General features: G+C 45.9%; 1 protein-coding gene across 1 annotated transcript; it reads left to right on the top strand.

Moving 5' to 3' along the window:
- Positions 1–1,845: 1,845 nt before the first annotated feature.
- LOC144154307 (uncharacterized) lies at positions 1,846–16,358 on the top strand. The gene is made up of 9 exons (XM_077685837.1): positions 1,846–1,930; positions 3,053–3,163; positions 3,672–3,900; positions 5,403–5,471; positions 7,206–7,253; positions 8,857–8,922; positions 9,045–9,112; positions 13,190–13,406; positions 15,528–16,358. The coding sequence occupies exons 1-9, from the start codon at positions 1,904–1,906 to the stop codon at positions 15,797–15,799; spliced, it is 1,107 nt and encodes a 368-aa protein (XP_077541963.1). The 5' UTR covers positions 1,846–1,903; the 3' UTR covers positions 15,800–16,358.
- Positions 16,359–16,717: the final 359 nt, after the last annotated feature.

The raw sequence follows: 16,717 nt of genomic DNA, 5'->3' as shown, positions 1-16,717 counted from the left end.
CCACGTACGCCCACAGGAAGTTCTTTTCATAAGAGAGTCCTTTTCATAAGCTTTAAAATTTACAAGTCCAATACGTCCGTGTGACATCTATCTACCTCCCTTCAGTGATAAAGTTCGAGCACGTTAACCCTGGCTGCTCAACCGAATTCCAAAGGCGGGCTCGTTTCCGTTTGTGGGAACAGGACCGGGTTTAGGTGAGGCTGCTAAAACCTAGGCGTCATTCCATGCTGATTTCAAAACCTGTATCAACCTCAGTCATGACATATTAAGACAGCAGAGCGTACAGCCGGCGTGAACACCATCCTCCTGGTCAGAAAAATAAGTGCTGGAAGAGAAAACACGTAGTGCAGACGCAAAAATATACCGCTTTAGAACAAAATTATGGTACAGAGACAGAATCGAAGAATGACGCATACACTACACTTACAAATGAAGTTAATTCGTAGAAAGCACACACAAATGTAGTAAATTTCGTGCTTTTCCAGTAAAGTTCCTTACTGTGCTCGCCTTCAGAAAAATGTAACTAAAAATGTATGTCAATATTCGGCTGCCGACATAAAAATATAAATAAGTAGGCCTAATGATGCATCAGACCACATATGCAGGTCTTCATTTCTTTACGTTGTTTAGTACAATTAAAGAGAAAAAAATAGAACCAAGTAATGTGAGGAACGGCTCGAAGTTTAAACTTCTTCCGTACCGAAGTTAAAATCATAAAACTTGGTTAATAAATCTGGTAAATGACTAGCTTGTAGCGCCGCAGGGTGCAATTTTTGTAGCGTAGTGCCAGACCTGGACTTCTTTATTGGTTTTGTCCCTTTTTGTGCATCGTTTGTGTCGTGCTTTGTTGACGCCTGTGAAGGCTATGTCAGTGTGAAAACGTGCTTTTTGTCGACGCGCACGAAATGTACGCCTGCGTACAGTATCAGCAAGATCAACAGCGTGCTGTCTTGCCAGTCACCCTAATAAAGGATTTCAATCCGAAGAGCGTGCAGGACTTTAGACGACAGACAGTCGTACAGGCATACTGGATTAGCGAAACCGGGGACTGTGAAAATTTTTACCCCGCCAACGTCACAGCCCTATCAGGTGAGAGTACCAGCATCTTACGTAGCATTTCTGGGTGCACCGTAGGATTTACGTAGCGTTTGTGGTTGACGTCGTTTCTTATGTTTGTCTGTAACATTGCCTAAAGCTCTGGAACGATCCAGCAGTGGATGTCGGCGTCGTGCTCGGCATGCAGTACAAGCCCAGAAATTCACTCATGTGGCGTACATGGTGTTACAACAATAAATGATCTTATTTAAATCATTGTATTGGAGAATCCGCATGTAAGGCACAAAAAGTTCAAAATTCCTGTGTAAAGGTCGCATTTTATCGTTTCTTCTGTTTGAAAAAAACAGAAGTGGCAGCAACGTCCTGTGTGTCTAGCAGCAAATTTAAAAACTTTTTGCCTACCCTGAATGATATTCTTAAATGCGCACCCATGTAAAAATTAAAACAGGCCGATTCAGCACCGAGGGACAAAACCAGGTTTTTATTCGTTTGCAAAAAAAAAAAAAAAAAAGGGACATTGCTGTGGCTTGCATTAAAAAATAAAAATATATATATCACGTAATGCGACCTTCGTGCAAAGTTTGAGCATAATTGCCCTGCCATTTTTCCAGGTTTGGGACCTTAGCGCACACGCTTGTCTGTTACACACTGGATAGTACAGCCTGCCATTAGATTCCAGCCCGCCTAACTTGTAATTCGTTAGGAAGAAGTTATGCAATGAATTATGCTTTTTTTGTATGTGTCACCTGTTTACTGAGAAACATCTGCTTTACTTCGTCTACTAGACTCACTGCAGGACATAACGAAACAACTCAAAAGCTCGAGGTCGGCTGTTCCAAGGATCATCATGGCAAAGCTGAGCAAGACTGCCGCGGTGAGATTCCTTCTTTCCTAATTTTGTGTCATGTTATGCAGCATAAGCCGATGTTTGCTTCTACAGTCCAGCAGCTGAGCACAGTCCGAAATCGTTTTGTTTACTCATCACAGTGATTTGCATACTGGCCATTTTGTTCACGAGAAGGCCCGTTGTGCCAATACTTCGTAAATCACCAATAATGGAGATTTTGAGACTTGTTCATCGAATGCTTAGTCTGCTGCTATCAGTAACTTTCACCTGCCCTCTTTGCACGGGTAGCAGCTGCTTTGCAGGCAGTGTGATAAGCGAAGGAAAAAATCAGGGCCAGCGTTCTGCTCTTGGAACAGCCTAGCAGATAACGGCTGCCGCAGCCAGTGCTTTGTGTGCATGCGGCTACTCTCGCTGAGTTAGCCATTTCACTCCGTCATACGGCGCCGATGAAAAGAATGGTCGACACTCAAAATTCGGCGGGTGTACAACACAATGGCAGTGCCCCTACTGGAAATAAGTCAGCAGTGTCATTGCAGACACTATTTAGGTGGCCATGAAGCAGAGTGGGAATTTTTTGAGGCACGCCTGAAAGTTATTTCAGGGTTTTTTGAGTCCATGCTGCAGGTACTACAACAAGTTATGGGTGTTAATGAAAATTTTATAGGCTTTCAGCTGCATCATGCGAGTAAATTTGTGAACTGAAGGAACCTTTTTTTTGTTTATGCTTTGCTTTCTTTCTACCTCTTCCTTTCAATACCTAAATTCAATACTTGAAGCAGCGTACTGTAATGTGAAACTAACCCAGAACTCGGGAAAAACATTAGGAAAAAAAACAAAACAAAATATGTGAAAGTTACTACATCTGTTTGATCAGCTGCTTGTCAGCTAGTTTCTTGGCCAACAAGTCCTTCGCATAAGGGTGCACTATAACATGGCAGTAAACCTAAGATGTGAATTCCCTTTTCTGCGGTATCGAAATCAGGCAAGCCACCACTACCAGGTAATGGTGATTCGCTTGACCCGCTGCTTGCACGTCCTGGCAATTTTTGACCCTGACTGTACGAGACGCAGTTCTCAGCTGAGGGAAACTTCCACTTCAATATGTAAAGATTGCATTGTGGCTAATGTTAACTGCATTTATTTTTTAAGGCACCCCAAAGCCTTTCCGAAAGAGAAAGCAGGATGAAGAAGAGGAAGGCTTCTAGAAAGGAGCTTGGAAGCATAATCAAAGCCTTTAAGGGATGCGATGGTGCAGAGCTGGTGAGTTGAGCACCGTTTTTGCCCCCGGACAGTACATATGTTCATTTTCTGGTTTGCTTCGGTTCTGCAGTGTTACGTTTCGAAGCTGTGTGCCATTATATAAAAGTAACTCAAAATGTAAAGTTCCAACCATATGGTGAGATTTTGCAAGTGAAACAGGGAGCGATGTGACGACCTACTTCTTGCTGTGGAAGGGATTGCGCATTACACCTGGCTTGCTTCTGGATCACCAGAAACATGGCCCATCGTTAGGCAGCGGCCTTAGTAGCTAGCCAGTAAGAGCCATGCACAACTTGCGGCTTAGATAAAAAATGAGAAAGGGGGGCACGGTAGTATGTATCCCAAAGAAGGAAAACCTGCAGCCTTTTCCAATTTGTTTAAATCTCTTTTTTGTGATAAATAGATAAATAGTGATAAATAGACATTACTTAACCAGTATGAAATGTTCACTAACCGAAATGAAGTATTCACATTTCGAAATTTAAATATTCATGCACTTCCATTTCAGTTGCCTGAGCCAATTCCTCAGGTGGACAGGGAGGCCAGTGCGAAGCTGGGAGAGATGAAGTCAGAACTCCAAAAAAAAAACACACAAATAAAAGAGCTGGAAGAAAAATGTGGAAACATGGAAAAAAAACTGAACGAGCAACAGGATACAATCCTGAAGTTAGAAGAAAAGCTCGCTGAAACACAAGAACGCAACAACAGATTGTGCGATGTGCTTGTAGAGAAGATTGGTGAGTGGCAACATTGCTTGCATGTTTTTTGAAGGAGCAAAGCTGAAAGTGACATCGCTTGGTTTGCACTAACAATATCAAATATTTTGTTATAAAATATAAATAAAAGGTATCCCATCGTTAAGGCTGGCGTGGAAACCGTAGTCATTGCAACCAGCGAAAATAATTAAAAGCGGTAGAAATGAATACTAATATTAATAGTTTTATTTCTACTCAGATCGCGCAGAGACAGGCGCAGAGCGCTGCAAAAAGCGCCCATGTCAACGTACCCCATTCCGAAACTTAGAAGCGTCCAACAACTTTATGTAGCCGTTAGTGCATTTAAGAAGAAATGAATTCTAATAATAGCATGTTTATTCAAACTCAGATCGGATGGAGCCAAGCGTAGATCGCTGCAAAAAGCGCTCATGTCATTGTAGCCTGTACCCTAACTTTAGAAGCGTCCGACAAGTTTACGTACCCGTTATTGCATCTAAGAACCCAGCCCATTTGTCTGGACTTTGTTTCACCGCAGATATCCGCTCACAAAATAACCAGAACATTCACAACACCGAAGCAAACACGGCAAAAGCAACGGAAGGCTGCGTAGTCCAATGCACCGGCTCACTCCACTCTGACACTGTGCTGGTCAAGGGAGGTAGGATAACTGGGAGTAATGCTTTGGAAAGTCAAAGTTTGTCTTTGTAATAAGTAGGGTTAAATTAACGCTGAATGATGCAATTTTTAGGTCTCAATTTAAAAGGGCCAAGAAGACGAAATAAAAGTTTGGTTCTTTTAAAAAGACTGCTTTGTCTTGACATCAGTAGTACCATCAAATAATCAAGATATTAAAGGAAAAAATATAAAGCAATGGTGACTCACCAGCCATTTTCGGGCGGATTCTCAATCTTGTCGCACAATCTTGTTTATGCATTTGCAGCCGCTTACCTAAGCCACTGCCAAGAAATATGAGTGGGTGCTTGTAGTGGGTCCTCTAGTTTTGTTTAATCATATCATTAAAATGGTAACGTGCTCTTAACCCAGGGATAACTTTTCATGCTTGCTCATAATATGTCATTCCTGCACATGTTACGTGACTGTAGCACACAATTTTAATGTAATATCTTGCATTGTTCCCATGAAAAAGCTGGAGTGGGGCCAAGTGGGTTACCAAAGGCAATTACTTATTTTAAATTGGACAAATCTGTGCTTTGCCTTCATGCATAGCACTCCGACCTAACAATGCAGGCAAACTTTTCACACTTTTGTGTCGCTTGGATGCAACCCTGTGCTGTGTGTTCCCTTTGTGTTCAGTGAGAGTTGCCCGTCCCCTAACTTCGCGAGTTCTCAGTGTTCAGGAACTGGTCGAGAGTGGCCGTCAGTGTCTTCTGATTTCCGGTTGTGAAAATTGAGTTCATGTTATGATCGAGTGAGTATGAGAAGGCATTCATAAAAAAAGCAGAAGAAATGTGACGAACTTGTGTTGGCCACAAGTGCAATTATATTTGTTTATGCTTTTGCAGAAGTTGCCCGGACCAACCCAGCCCCGCATAAAGTTCTTGCGGAATTTGTTCCCGAACATGTGGCCCCAGGTTAGTGCCCTTTTGTGTTTTTTTTTTTGTGCTTTGTTGTTTTGTTAATAAGATTTATAGCCACGACACTTTGGTGTAGCTTAAGAAAAGTGGGAAAAAGTGTGCTACTTTGGTGTAGCTTAAGAAAAGTGGGAAAAATCTTATAAAAAGAACCATAATAAAAATATAACATCCAACTGAAATATGGCTGTATGCCTAAGAAGGAAGCCTATACAGCTTCCTCAAAAAACAGAGGTTGTAAAAAAAATTTGCCTTGGACCAACCGGTATTTAGGGACTCAGTCACTCTACCAGCTAACCTAGGCAGTTACCTAGCCGTATGTAGCATGCTTGAATTCAAGTGTCATTTAAGGTAAGAGATAGGTGAACTTTCACCGGCCTTGAATTTCCCCTAGGTTGGCTGACCAGCATTCGTGCTTTACTTAAATGAAATAAAATCTGAGGTTTGACCAAATTTCGTCTTTTAGGGACTAGGAGTCACAGAAAAAAGAAAAAAAAGCACAGATCAAAGGTTGTTCATCCAAAAAGATACACTTTGGCTTCAGTACAGAAGTCTTGTTTTTAACCTTTTAAGCATGTGGACTACTCTACAAAGTGTAACCGGCAGATTTTTTTTTGCGCTATGTTAGAATGGCCGATTAAGTTGTCAAGCTACAAATGGCTAGCTTCCTCCTTGTATTGTTTGGTTGAGTGACTGCCCTAGGTATGTATTAGTCCTGGTTTGTATTCTAAATCGGGATAAATTTTCGGTCATCCGCAAAGTTTTCTTAGGAGGCTGCAGAGCTTCCCATTTTAGCTGTACGGCTGCATTTCAAATACGTGTCAAGTTTTCCTTTGCAGAGGCTTACTCTACTTTGGGGGCGTTCCCTAAGTGGGTATCCACGGGCTCTACTCTGCTTACCAGGAAACGCAGTCATGTACAGTGCGGTCCACTGTTAGAAACGGCGAGCGCGTGGATGCTGTGCTCCACGAAGCGTCGGCGCCGAGAAGTGGCGAGAATCGGAGACAGCCGGCACATGTGCACTGACCGCACGAGGCGGGAGCAGCCGCTCTGTCGTCTGCTACAGCGCTCCGCTGCGCCGGTCAGCTTGGAATAGCTGAGGGATTTCGCACTCGAAGGATCTGAGCAACCGGGCGAAGCGCCGCAGCAGATGACAGAGCGGCTTCTCCCGCCTCGTGCGGTCAGTGGATTCTCTCCACTTCTCGGCGCCGACGCTTCGTGGAGCGCAGCATCCATGCACTCGCTGTTTCCCTTTAACAGTGGATCGCACTGTACTGTGCATGTAGTCATGTAGCCTGCGTAGAAAGGTTATGGAGTTCATGGCCTTTGGTACATGCTGGCTAGCAACCACTGCGGGTTCACAATAAGACAGTTCTGCCTAACCCTGTGGTGTCTCCTGACTGTCACTGCAGGTGTAAGTGTTCTTACTTGGCGTAGCACCATGCTTACATACTTAGTGCGTCTTTGGCTATTCCTAATACACGCAACTGACAGCAGTGTTGGTAATGAACAGGGCATGTAACACCAGAAGGGAAGTTCCTAGCATGCAAATGATACTTCAAAGCTCACAGTGGCTGTTTCTCGTGTGGTGGAAAAGCTTACAGAAAGTCAGTGGTGCTTGTTTTTCACCTGCATTAACTTTTACACGGTAATGCCATAGTTCTTGCTGTAGCCGCAGAAGCAGTGCACTCACGAAGAATGTATAACACTTGGTGAAATTTTCTTTTTATACAGGTACTGAGCTGAGCTATTACGAGGTGCTGGCACATGGCCCCTCAGAAGGCAAGCGTACTTCATATAAATTTTCCGTATTTCTGTATTGGTTATCATGCAAATCCTGTATGCTTGTGTGGTTTCTTTGGCTATGTTGTGGCTTGTAGTTGGCTGATGATAGGTGACATATTTTCGTAACCACTGTGAAGTGTATTAAATTTCACAAAGAGCCCTTTCCAAATTTTTTTTAAAGAAACGTAATGCTGATTTTTTTAGATTTGCAAATTTAATAAGTGCCTGATATGAAGTGGGTGCTACATAATCTCGAACAGTCAGCAGCAAGCTTGGCACTTGCTGGATATTCTAAACCTGTAACAATAGGGTGTAACTTTTGGGCACTTGTTGGAAACAGCTTGGCCTGTATTGATGGATTAGGGTGCCGAGAGCCAAAATACACCATTCTCGCAACTAGCGATTGCTTAATAAGGCAGAAAATGCTTAAAAATTGAAAACAGGGGAAAACGCCCCGTACGCTTTTGGGTACTACGGAAGTAGCAAAGTCAATATTCTACGGCAGAGAGCGCCCTAGCTTATGCAAGCAGTATACCTGGCAGGAAGAAGCCTAAGACCCTTCATTACAACAGGAAAAAGGAACAAGATGCACTGCAGTGGTTAAGCGACCCGCCTGACCATGTAGTCACCCGTTCTTTGCGTGCAGGGGAGGAGGAGTAAAAGGTTAAGTAACACTTTATTTAAAAAAATCATACTATCGGTAAAACGTGCTTGGTTTGAACATAATCGCCTGTGAGATGAGCTTACTGCGAGTGGTTAGCTGACCTTTCTGTCCCTGGGCTTTTCTGTTCTCGTCAAGCCACCGTTAATAATCTGTAAAACTTGTGTTTCTTTGCCCTTGTTATGTTTGAGCCAGGGGGAACACGGGCAACGACTACTGGACATGGGTTCCGTGAATAGCATTTATTTCATGCTAGGTTCGCGTTGCACGAGAGAAGGAATGCGATGGCTGTGATCTCCAGATGAGGTGAAGTGAAGGCGCCCTTCTGATTGGCGCCAGCCGGGAGCCGGGGACACTGCTCTTGACATTCGAATCAGCACTTGTTGTTTCAAAAGCGGCTTTGCCACAGCCCTCAGTGCTCACAGCTGGCTCGATGGAGTCTGGAAATGTGGAGTAGGCGGGCACACTGGCCGCCCGAGCATGTAAAAGTGTTTCTTATTCTGTCGGTGAAAAATCGTAAACGTCCAGACCAGCCTTCGTGGCCCGAGAAATGCTGCCGTAGTTCGCTATGGCTTGAAGACGACGTAAAAGACGACGTAAAAGCTACTGTTGCGAGTGTTTACACTGTGGACCGCACTGGCGCTGCCAATGCTTCGCTCTTAGTTTTTGATGCAATGGCTACATCATGAGAAAATGAATGGGAAGCGGGTCACAGGTGCTTCTTGTTTGCTTACTTATTTCTCTGCCAATAACGCATTGTCGCTAGTCAAAGAAACGCTGAGAGAGCTAAGAAGCCTATGATTTTTCAGTCAAGATTTCACTCTGCCTTTAGTGTCCCTTTAAGGGAAGTTCTGCTGAGCAGTTAGTATTATGCCGCACAGTAAGAATGGGGTAAAAAGTTTTTCTGCATCATGTGTTACAGTGGTGTGTCATTTTCAGGAGAAAATGCTGTCCTAAACATTGTTGGGGCTGAAGCAGGACATACCAGCCCGGCCACTGAGAATGGTGAGATCATTTTAGCTAATTGTATGGTGTGTAATTTCAACTTTTCATTACATATCAACTATTGATAAGTGCAACTTTACTGTTTCTTCATGTGTTCCATTTAATGTGATTGATGTGTTCAGGTTCCAGCCAGGACTCTGGCAAACCAGAAGAGGAGGACCTGCCTCTTTTTGCTGTAGTGAATGGAGAGGTAAGTTTAACTGAAGCTGTGAGAGCAGCCTCATAATTTTATAGCTTCTTGCATATTAAACTGTTGTGTGACTTCTGTTTCTGTAGCAAAATTAAAAACTTCAGATAATAGTGTGGGCACCTTTGCTGGTGGGAAAATAACAAGAGGGCATAATTAGTTTGAAAAGTACCAGAGAAGCTTGCATTAACTAAAATTATGGAGGTCACTGGTGCTTAAAACAAGTGAGGAAAGTATTCGACCAGCTTGGAGACCTAAATTATCTCGTGTGTTAGTGGCGCCACTGTGATGAGTGGCTTGGAGGGGGCACGGTGAAAGTAGTGAAAGAAGATTTCACATCGCGGGAGACACCAAGCGGCCGCTGGGAAAAAGACACCACCAAGAAGAGGACGACGAAGGCGTGGTGCGTTCACCTAGGCGAGCCGCCGTCTGGGTGTGGCTACCTGCTCGGGCACGAGTGATCACAAGGCCGTGCCGCGTCGTCCCGTTGCGGCTCGAGCCAGGGCTCCTGCTGCTGTGAGACCGATGCTCGTGGTGCGTCAGCGGCCCCATGCTCCTGCTCGGACCGCCGGTTTGGTTGGTCGCGGAGGGTTCCGGAGCGTCTCACACCAGCTCGCTGGTGACCTGCCTGTGAAGTGGTCGGGCAAGTTCTGCGACCCTCACCATCAACGACCACTGCGCTCTAACAAGACATACCTGTGAGCTGTGCTATACGTAACTGTTTTGCGGGCCTAGTGCCAGCCAGTGCCGCGGAAAGCTAACTGAACCCGCTTTCTGAACATTAATTTTGAGTTACCACCATTTTCTTTGAGTGGCTGAATATGCTGTAAATACACTTCGTGCTGTGTGTGTGTCCGGCATTCCTCTCACTGAGTTTTGCACGATCCTGGCAGGCTCGCCACTTTTGTTACGCTAGGATCGTGCAGAACTCAGTGAGAGGAATGCCGGACGCACACACAGCACGAAGTGTATTTACAACATATTCAGCCACTCAAAGAAAATGGTTTTAACTCAAAATTAATGTTCAGAAAGCGGGTTCAGTCAGCTTTCCGCGGCACTGGCTAGCACTAGGCCCGCAAAACAGCTACGTATAGCACAGCTCACAGGTATGTCTTGCTAGAGCGCAGTGGTCGTCGATGGTGAGGGTCGCAGAACTTGGCCGACCACTTCACAGGCAGGTCACCAGCAAGCTGGTGTGAGACGCTCCGGAACCCTCCGCGACCAAACAAACCGGCGGTCCGAGCAGGAGCATGGGGCCGCTGACGCACCACGAGCGTCGGTCTCACAGCAGCAGGAGCCCTGGCTCGAGCCGGAACGGGACGACGCGGCACGGCCTTGTGATCCCTCGTGCCCGAGCAGGTAGCCACACCCAGACGGCGACTCGCCTTGGTGAACGCACCACGCCTTCGTCTTCCTCTTCTCGGTGGTGTCTTTTTCCCAGCGGCCGCTTGGTGTCTCCCGTGATGTGAAATCTTCTTTCACTACTTTCACCGTGCCCCCTCCGAGCCACTCATCACAGCCACGATGAGAATTGTCAGTGTGTCAGTGTAGGCTAGTTTCTAATTATTGCAAAACATTATTAGCATGCTATGGATTGGAACGGAAGAATCACAAACTAGTGGTTATCTTGTGTTTTTCCATCCCATTCTGTAGTGTGCTAATCATATTTCATGATGAAAATTGGTATCATTAGCCCTAGATACATCGGCTCGACGAGGGAGGGTAAAGTCGACTGATGGGTTTAGCTTACTTTGACCCCTCCCGCATTTATACGAACTCCATCCAAAGAATTGAGGTGAGATGACTGAAGGGTTTCTAAGAAAGGAACTGATCAGCACCTCATGGCCCGCCAACTCAGCCAGATGAGAAAGTCGACCCACCCCCTGCCTGCGGGTTTAACAGACTCACTCCAACGGCTTTTTGACTCACCTTGCTTCCTTGAATTGAGTCAAAAACCTTTTTTTCTCAACTGCCTTTCATTGAGTCCATGTATACAGGGCTGTTGGCATAATGATGGCTAAGGTACATGTCACTGTAACTCTGCAAACATTAAAGCTATGAACCTGTGCTCAGTTAATGAATCACGCAAAAAGATTGCTATACCAAGGTTTTTTTTTTTAGCAGGAAGCATGTTTGTAACAACAGATGTGGCACAAGACCTGCCTATTTATGTTGTTACCTAGCAGTGCTGCTGTGGTGCTGGAAAAATTGTCATGCTGTAACTGTGTTGTGACAGATTAGCAATGTGAAAAAAAAGGCCAATAAGCACATCAGTTAAAGGGCTAGGTTGTAATGGCTAGATCATTCGTGATTTAAATACTAAATTTTAAACCATGTAAGCCTAACTTATTAAAAACTTGTGTGTCCACATTCAGGCCAGCCTCTACTACACTCAAATTTTCGACAGCGTGAAAACGATGTCAGCTAACAGTGCACATAAAGAGAGTGCAAAATGCAAAATACTGCGTTTCAAACATGAACACACACATCGCAAATGGCTTGTACAATTGGCATTTTCGGAAACGAAACTGAATAAAAAATGCAGCCATTGACGGTTGCCAGAGGTGATAAATGTAATGGACCTGAAGCGGCCACGCCAGAACTGGTGGCCGCTCAGAGCCGCCTTCAAATGCGTGCGTTCGCGTTGCGTTTCGCACTTCCACAGAAAAACTGACTAACGTTTGCCCAGGATAATGGAGTTGGGTGTGATTTTGACATCGCTTTGCTATCAATCGAGATGAAGGAGGTCGTTTGACAGTTATTTTTGCATCAGAATAACTTCCGTTGTAGGAATCCTTGGCATTGCAAATCAGGGCCCGCTTTTTAGTCGCAAAGCTACTCGCTTGTATGATATCGAAAAGCAGCTTTGGTTAGCTGGTGCCTCAGCTGTCATGTCACTGTTTTTTTTTTCTTTTCGGGGAAGGGGAGGGGGGGGAGAAAACCTTGCACAGGTGGAAATCAAGCACTAATTATTTTTTTTATACATTATGCAGACAGCTTCATGAGTATTGGCCCAGCATTTTTTACCTCGCTGCACATCGAGAATCGAATTATAAAATTGGTCTGAAACCATAAGTCAGCTTCCACAGCTGAAGATGCACTAAAACCCCAAAAAGGTGACCACTCTGCCACCGTTTTCTACTTTCAGCAGAGATATGTGCAGTTGAAAACATCTTACTTTCAAGTAAACTACATCTAACTGTCTACTAAAGTAAATACATCACTTGGAAATTGAAAAACAAAATATAGTTCATCGCTTAGGAGAGGAACAGTTTCGTTAACTTTCGCCTTTCACGAAGATCATGACCGATATTTGTGCGGATGTTTGCCACCATGAGCAAGGCTGATTTTGGTTCACTTAGCTAGTCAGGCAAAAGTCGCACGAATGTTTATACCCGCGCGTATAACTCTAGTTAGGTCGTCAAACTTTTGGAAAGGTGTAAGGGACAAAGGTGAGGTTCGGCCAGCCCAAATATGGCAAATATTGGACGTGGAAGTGCAAGGGGTCAGCATTTATAAGAGATCCTCTTTTTTCTGGGGTAGATGCAACGGGAACATTTTGAACTATTTTTCGAAGTAAAAATATCCTTTTGAAGTAAAAACCTTTCGACAACTTTGGAATGTTCGCAAGCGCATGTATAGTTTGTAGGCTTGTAATCTCTCTTATTGCATTTAAAGAAATAGCAGATATTGCTACCTATTTGGTTAGTTTTAAACGTGATGGTGATGATGGTACGGCGTGGTGGTGTAGCAAAGCGCCATGCAGAGCGTCGTGCAAGTCGCCAGAGAAGTGTGTGCTCCACAGGGCAGGTTCCTCTTTCCCGACACTGGCCACTCAGAACTTGTTTCGTGTCTCTCCGCAGGTGCAAACGTCGTCTGCTCAGAGGTACTTTAAACGATGGTACCTAGTGTGCTGTGTGCTTATGAAGCATAGGATTTCGCCATGGGGATGTTCAGAGCATAGACTACTTGTTTGGATCAAAATTGGGCAAAGAAAAATTTGAGTGCAGTTGGCCTTTAAGCTTTATAGTGTATTCTGTGCCCAGTATCAATATTCTGTGTATTTTGTGTGTTTTGCAGGTGCACCTTGGCTCCGGCCTGAAAATAAAGGAAACCCGCCTAAAATACATAACGGCGAGTCGGCAAGAGATGAAGGTGGCGCGGGATCTGGCTCGTCACTATTGGACCCCGGCCCAGATGGAGGTGCGCTGTGTTTCAGGATTACCCTCCCGGAACCCAGAGGGCCCGATAGTGACGAGGGAGCGGGCTACGCCAGCAAAACTGGATGCCATAATGAGTGAGTGTTGTACTAGAGCTGTGCACGGGCCGGAATCTGTGCCCGGGCTTGGTGCTTATTGCAGTACACCTGGCCCCTCCTGACAAAGAGGACAGACGGGCCAGCCTGGCCTGTCTGCGTATTTACAATCCACATCCCATAGGGGCTTGCACCTTATTGGGGCACGTTTGGCAGCAGAAACCTACCTTAAGCAGATGAAAAGCATCTAATTGAAATAGCAACCCAAAACGGGCAGCACAGCCCCACTGAAAAGTAAGTCATGCACACGTCTACCACAGCTAGCCTTTGCTAACCTAGCTACTGGGGTGAGGTAATACATCTTCTGTTTTAAGGTTGCCATACAGCTGGCTGATACTAATTAGCTGCTCAGCTTCTTTTATGAACCTGGTGCCCCTAACAGCGTTGCAAAGCTGCATATTCCTAACTCAAAGATGCCACCATAGAAAGAGTCACCTTGTTTCTTGCAGCTGCGGAAAGTTCGACTCTTGCTGACTTCAAGAAGGATGTTATGCAGGCGTTTCTAGATACCAAGGCATTGGACTGGGCTAGTTGTTACATTTTTAATGGAATAAAAACCAGTGGTAAACACAGGACCCAGAAGAAAACGACGGGACAAGCTGGCACTAACAATTGAACGAACAAGGCACTTCAACGCCTAGAAATACCTTCCAGCAACATCATACGCATGTGTGAATAGTCATGTGTCGCCAAATGTTAACAATCAACCACAGTGTTTAGAAAGTTCACCTCTTTGCTAGACAGGAGCAATGACGTGTCACTGACGCAATTGTTACCCAACTTTATTATATAGAAAGCTTCCAAAATTTCCCTTTGGGTTTTTGTACTTCCCTGGCCTAATATGGTTGCATTGCTAAAGACAGGAGTGCACCCGCATTGTCTACAGTGCCTCAGCAGATGAACACCGTCGCTCGTGGAAAGGGAAGCCTTGTGCTCTCTGAGGCGATCATTGATACAGCGGCCTGTTTGACCTATGTAAGCTTTGCCACACGGGAATAAGGGGATGTGATAAATCACATGTGTAGCGCACGGCACAAGTTTCGAAACATGGTTAGTGCCACACGTAGCCCTTCTTTGCGTATGCCGGTCGATGCGACTGCACAGACCGCCCAACTTTTGTGGGGCTGAGAACACAAAGCGTATGCCGTGTTTATTTACCCACCCTTTTGACATTGTGTGAACGTTTGTGCACAAAGGCATAACAACAAGCTAGCCTTGTCCCCATTGACTGGCATACGCAACGAAGGGCTAAGTGTGGCACTAACCATGTTTCGAAATTTGTGCCTTGCGCTACACGTGTGATTTATCACATCCCCTTGTCACCGTGTGGCAAAGCGTACATCGGTCAGACAGGCTGCTGTATCAGTGATTGCCTCAGAGAGCACAAGCTTCTCTTTCCACGAGTGACGGTGCTCATCTGCCGAGGCACTGTAGACAATGCGGGTGCACTCATGTCTTTAGCAATGCTGCCATATTAGGCCAGGAAAGCACAAAAACCCAAAGGGAAATTTTGGAAGCTTTCTATATAATGAAAGGGGGTAACAATTGTGTCAGTGACATGTCATTGCTCCTGTCCAGCAAAGAGATGAACTTTCCAAACGCTGTGGTTGATAGTTAACATTTGGTGACCCATGCCTAGTCACACATGCGCATGTTGTTGCTGGAAGGTATTTCTATGCGTTGAAGTGCCTTGTTTGTTCAGTTGTTAGTGCCAGCTTGTCCCGTCGTTTTCTTCTGTGTCCTGTGTTTACCGCTGGTTTTTGTTCCACTCATGCGTTTCTAGAATTAGGCTAGCGTAAAGTCTGCAGTTGTGATGGGCCAGTTTTTCAAGATTTGTATGTGAGGAACAAGTTGCACTGCACACATCCCACAGGTTTCAATGTGTTCATTACTGAAAAAAATATGACTAGTCCGAAAGCGCGGGCAAAAATTTTGAAAAGTATTATGCTGTCAATGGTCGGGGATATTTTTTTTCCTCCAGGGGCAGCATCGTGGTTCAGCTCATATGCAGGGGTGGTGTGTATGAGCATAAACATGGTAGTTTATTATTATTCTGACCATTTATCATGTGGAAAACAAAGTATATTTGGTGTTACTTTGCAGACGTAATCCAGAACATGGTGCATGAGCATCCAACCGATGTGCCGGCTGCAAAGAGGGTGGCGAATGGCCGTAAGGCCTTGCGCGACCTGTTCGCTGAAGCTGGGCGGCACGCCCGTAAGCTCCCTGCCAAGAAGTCGCCTCCTGGGGAGGCCAGCACGATGGCCACAGAGGCACCAGCAGCAGGGGCCCCCCCTGCAGCAGAGGCCCCCCCTGCAGCAGAGGCCCCAGCATCAAAGGCCCCTGCAGCAGAGGCACCAGCAGCACCAGAGTGACCAGCAAGGGCACCCAAGAAACCAATGAAATAAACGGAAATAAAAGTTACTGGAGCTGCTCATTTTGGAGGCCTTACTGTATCAATGCATTTAAAAGCGACCCCAGTGGCTGCTTTAAAGTTAGGGCCCCCCATTTGCTGGAGCATGCCTGCAGGGCGCGTTCGCTGTATCCCAGCAACCTTTCCGGCGCAAGGCAGCGTCGCGTCGGGCACATTTCAGGGCCGTAACCGGCGCATTCCAGCAGGCGTCCGGCGCATTCCTGTGGGCGTCCGGCGTACAGGAATCGGCTCATTCCAGCGTGCGTCCGGCGCATTCCGGCGTGCAGGACCCGGCGCATTCCAGGGGGAATCCGGCGCATTCCGGCGTGCAGGACCCGTCGCATTCCGGCGCGAGTCCGGCGTATTCCGGCGTCCACAGCCCGGCGCGTTCCGGCGCATTCCGGCGTCCATCGTGTTCCGGCGCATCTCCGTGCTCCGGCGCGTTCCAGCTTTTGCTAGTCCCATAATCAGGCATTAGCTGGATCGCGCCGGTTCCGGCGCGCTGGGTTTTCCGACAGGGATACGCCTACGGAGGCGAAACTACTTGCTATCTAAACAAGCCCACCAGACAAGTATGCTTCACTTGCCTAAAACTAGGACGCAAGCCCGGGCAGACTTATGCCCCACCCCTGAAGTCAGCATCTGCAAACTATGAGGCAAAGAAGACCCAGAAGAACGACACAGTTGCATAAAGAAGTGCTCATTATGCAAAGAATAAGGACACGTTGCAGGCAGCAAAGACGGTAAATTAAAACTCAAGGCACCAAGAATTCCTCCCGGAAACTGGAAGAGGGAGAAGAACAGACCCAAGGACGCCAAGCTCAGGTGGTCCGACGAGGATTGGCCAGAACTGGCGTACAACCCACGACCAGAGGAAGTG

Source organism: Haemaphysalis longicornis, unplaced genomic scaffold (assembly GCF_048455015.1).
Source record: "Haemaphysalis longicornis isolate Haplotype H1 unplaced genomic scaffold, Haemaphysalis longicornis Haplotype H1 scaffold_1, whole genome shotgun sequence".
NCBI classification, from domain to species: domain Eukaryota; kingdom Metazoa; phylum Arthropoda; class Arachnida; order Ixodida; family Ixodidae; genus Haemaphysalis; species Haemaphysalis longicornis.
The sequence above is the reverse complement of the archived record's forward strand: the minus strand, read 5'-3'. Positions and strand labels throughout refer to the sequence as shown.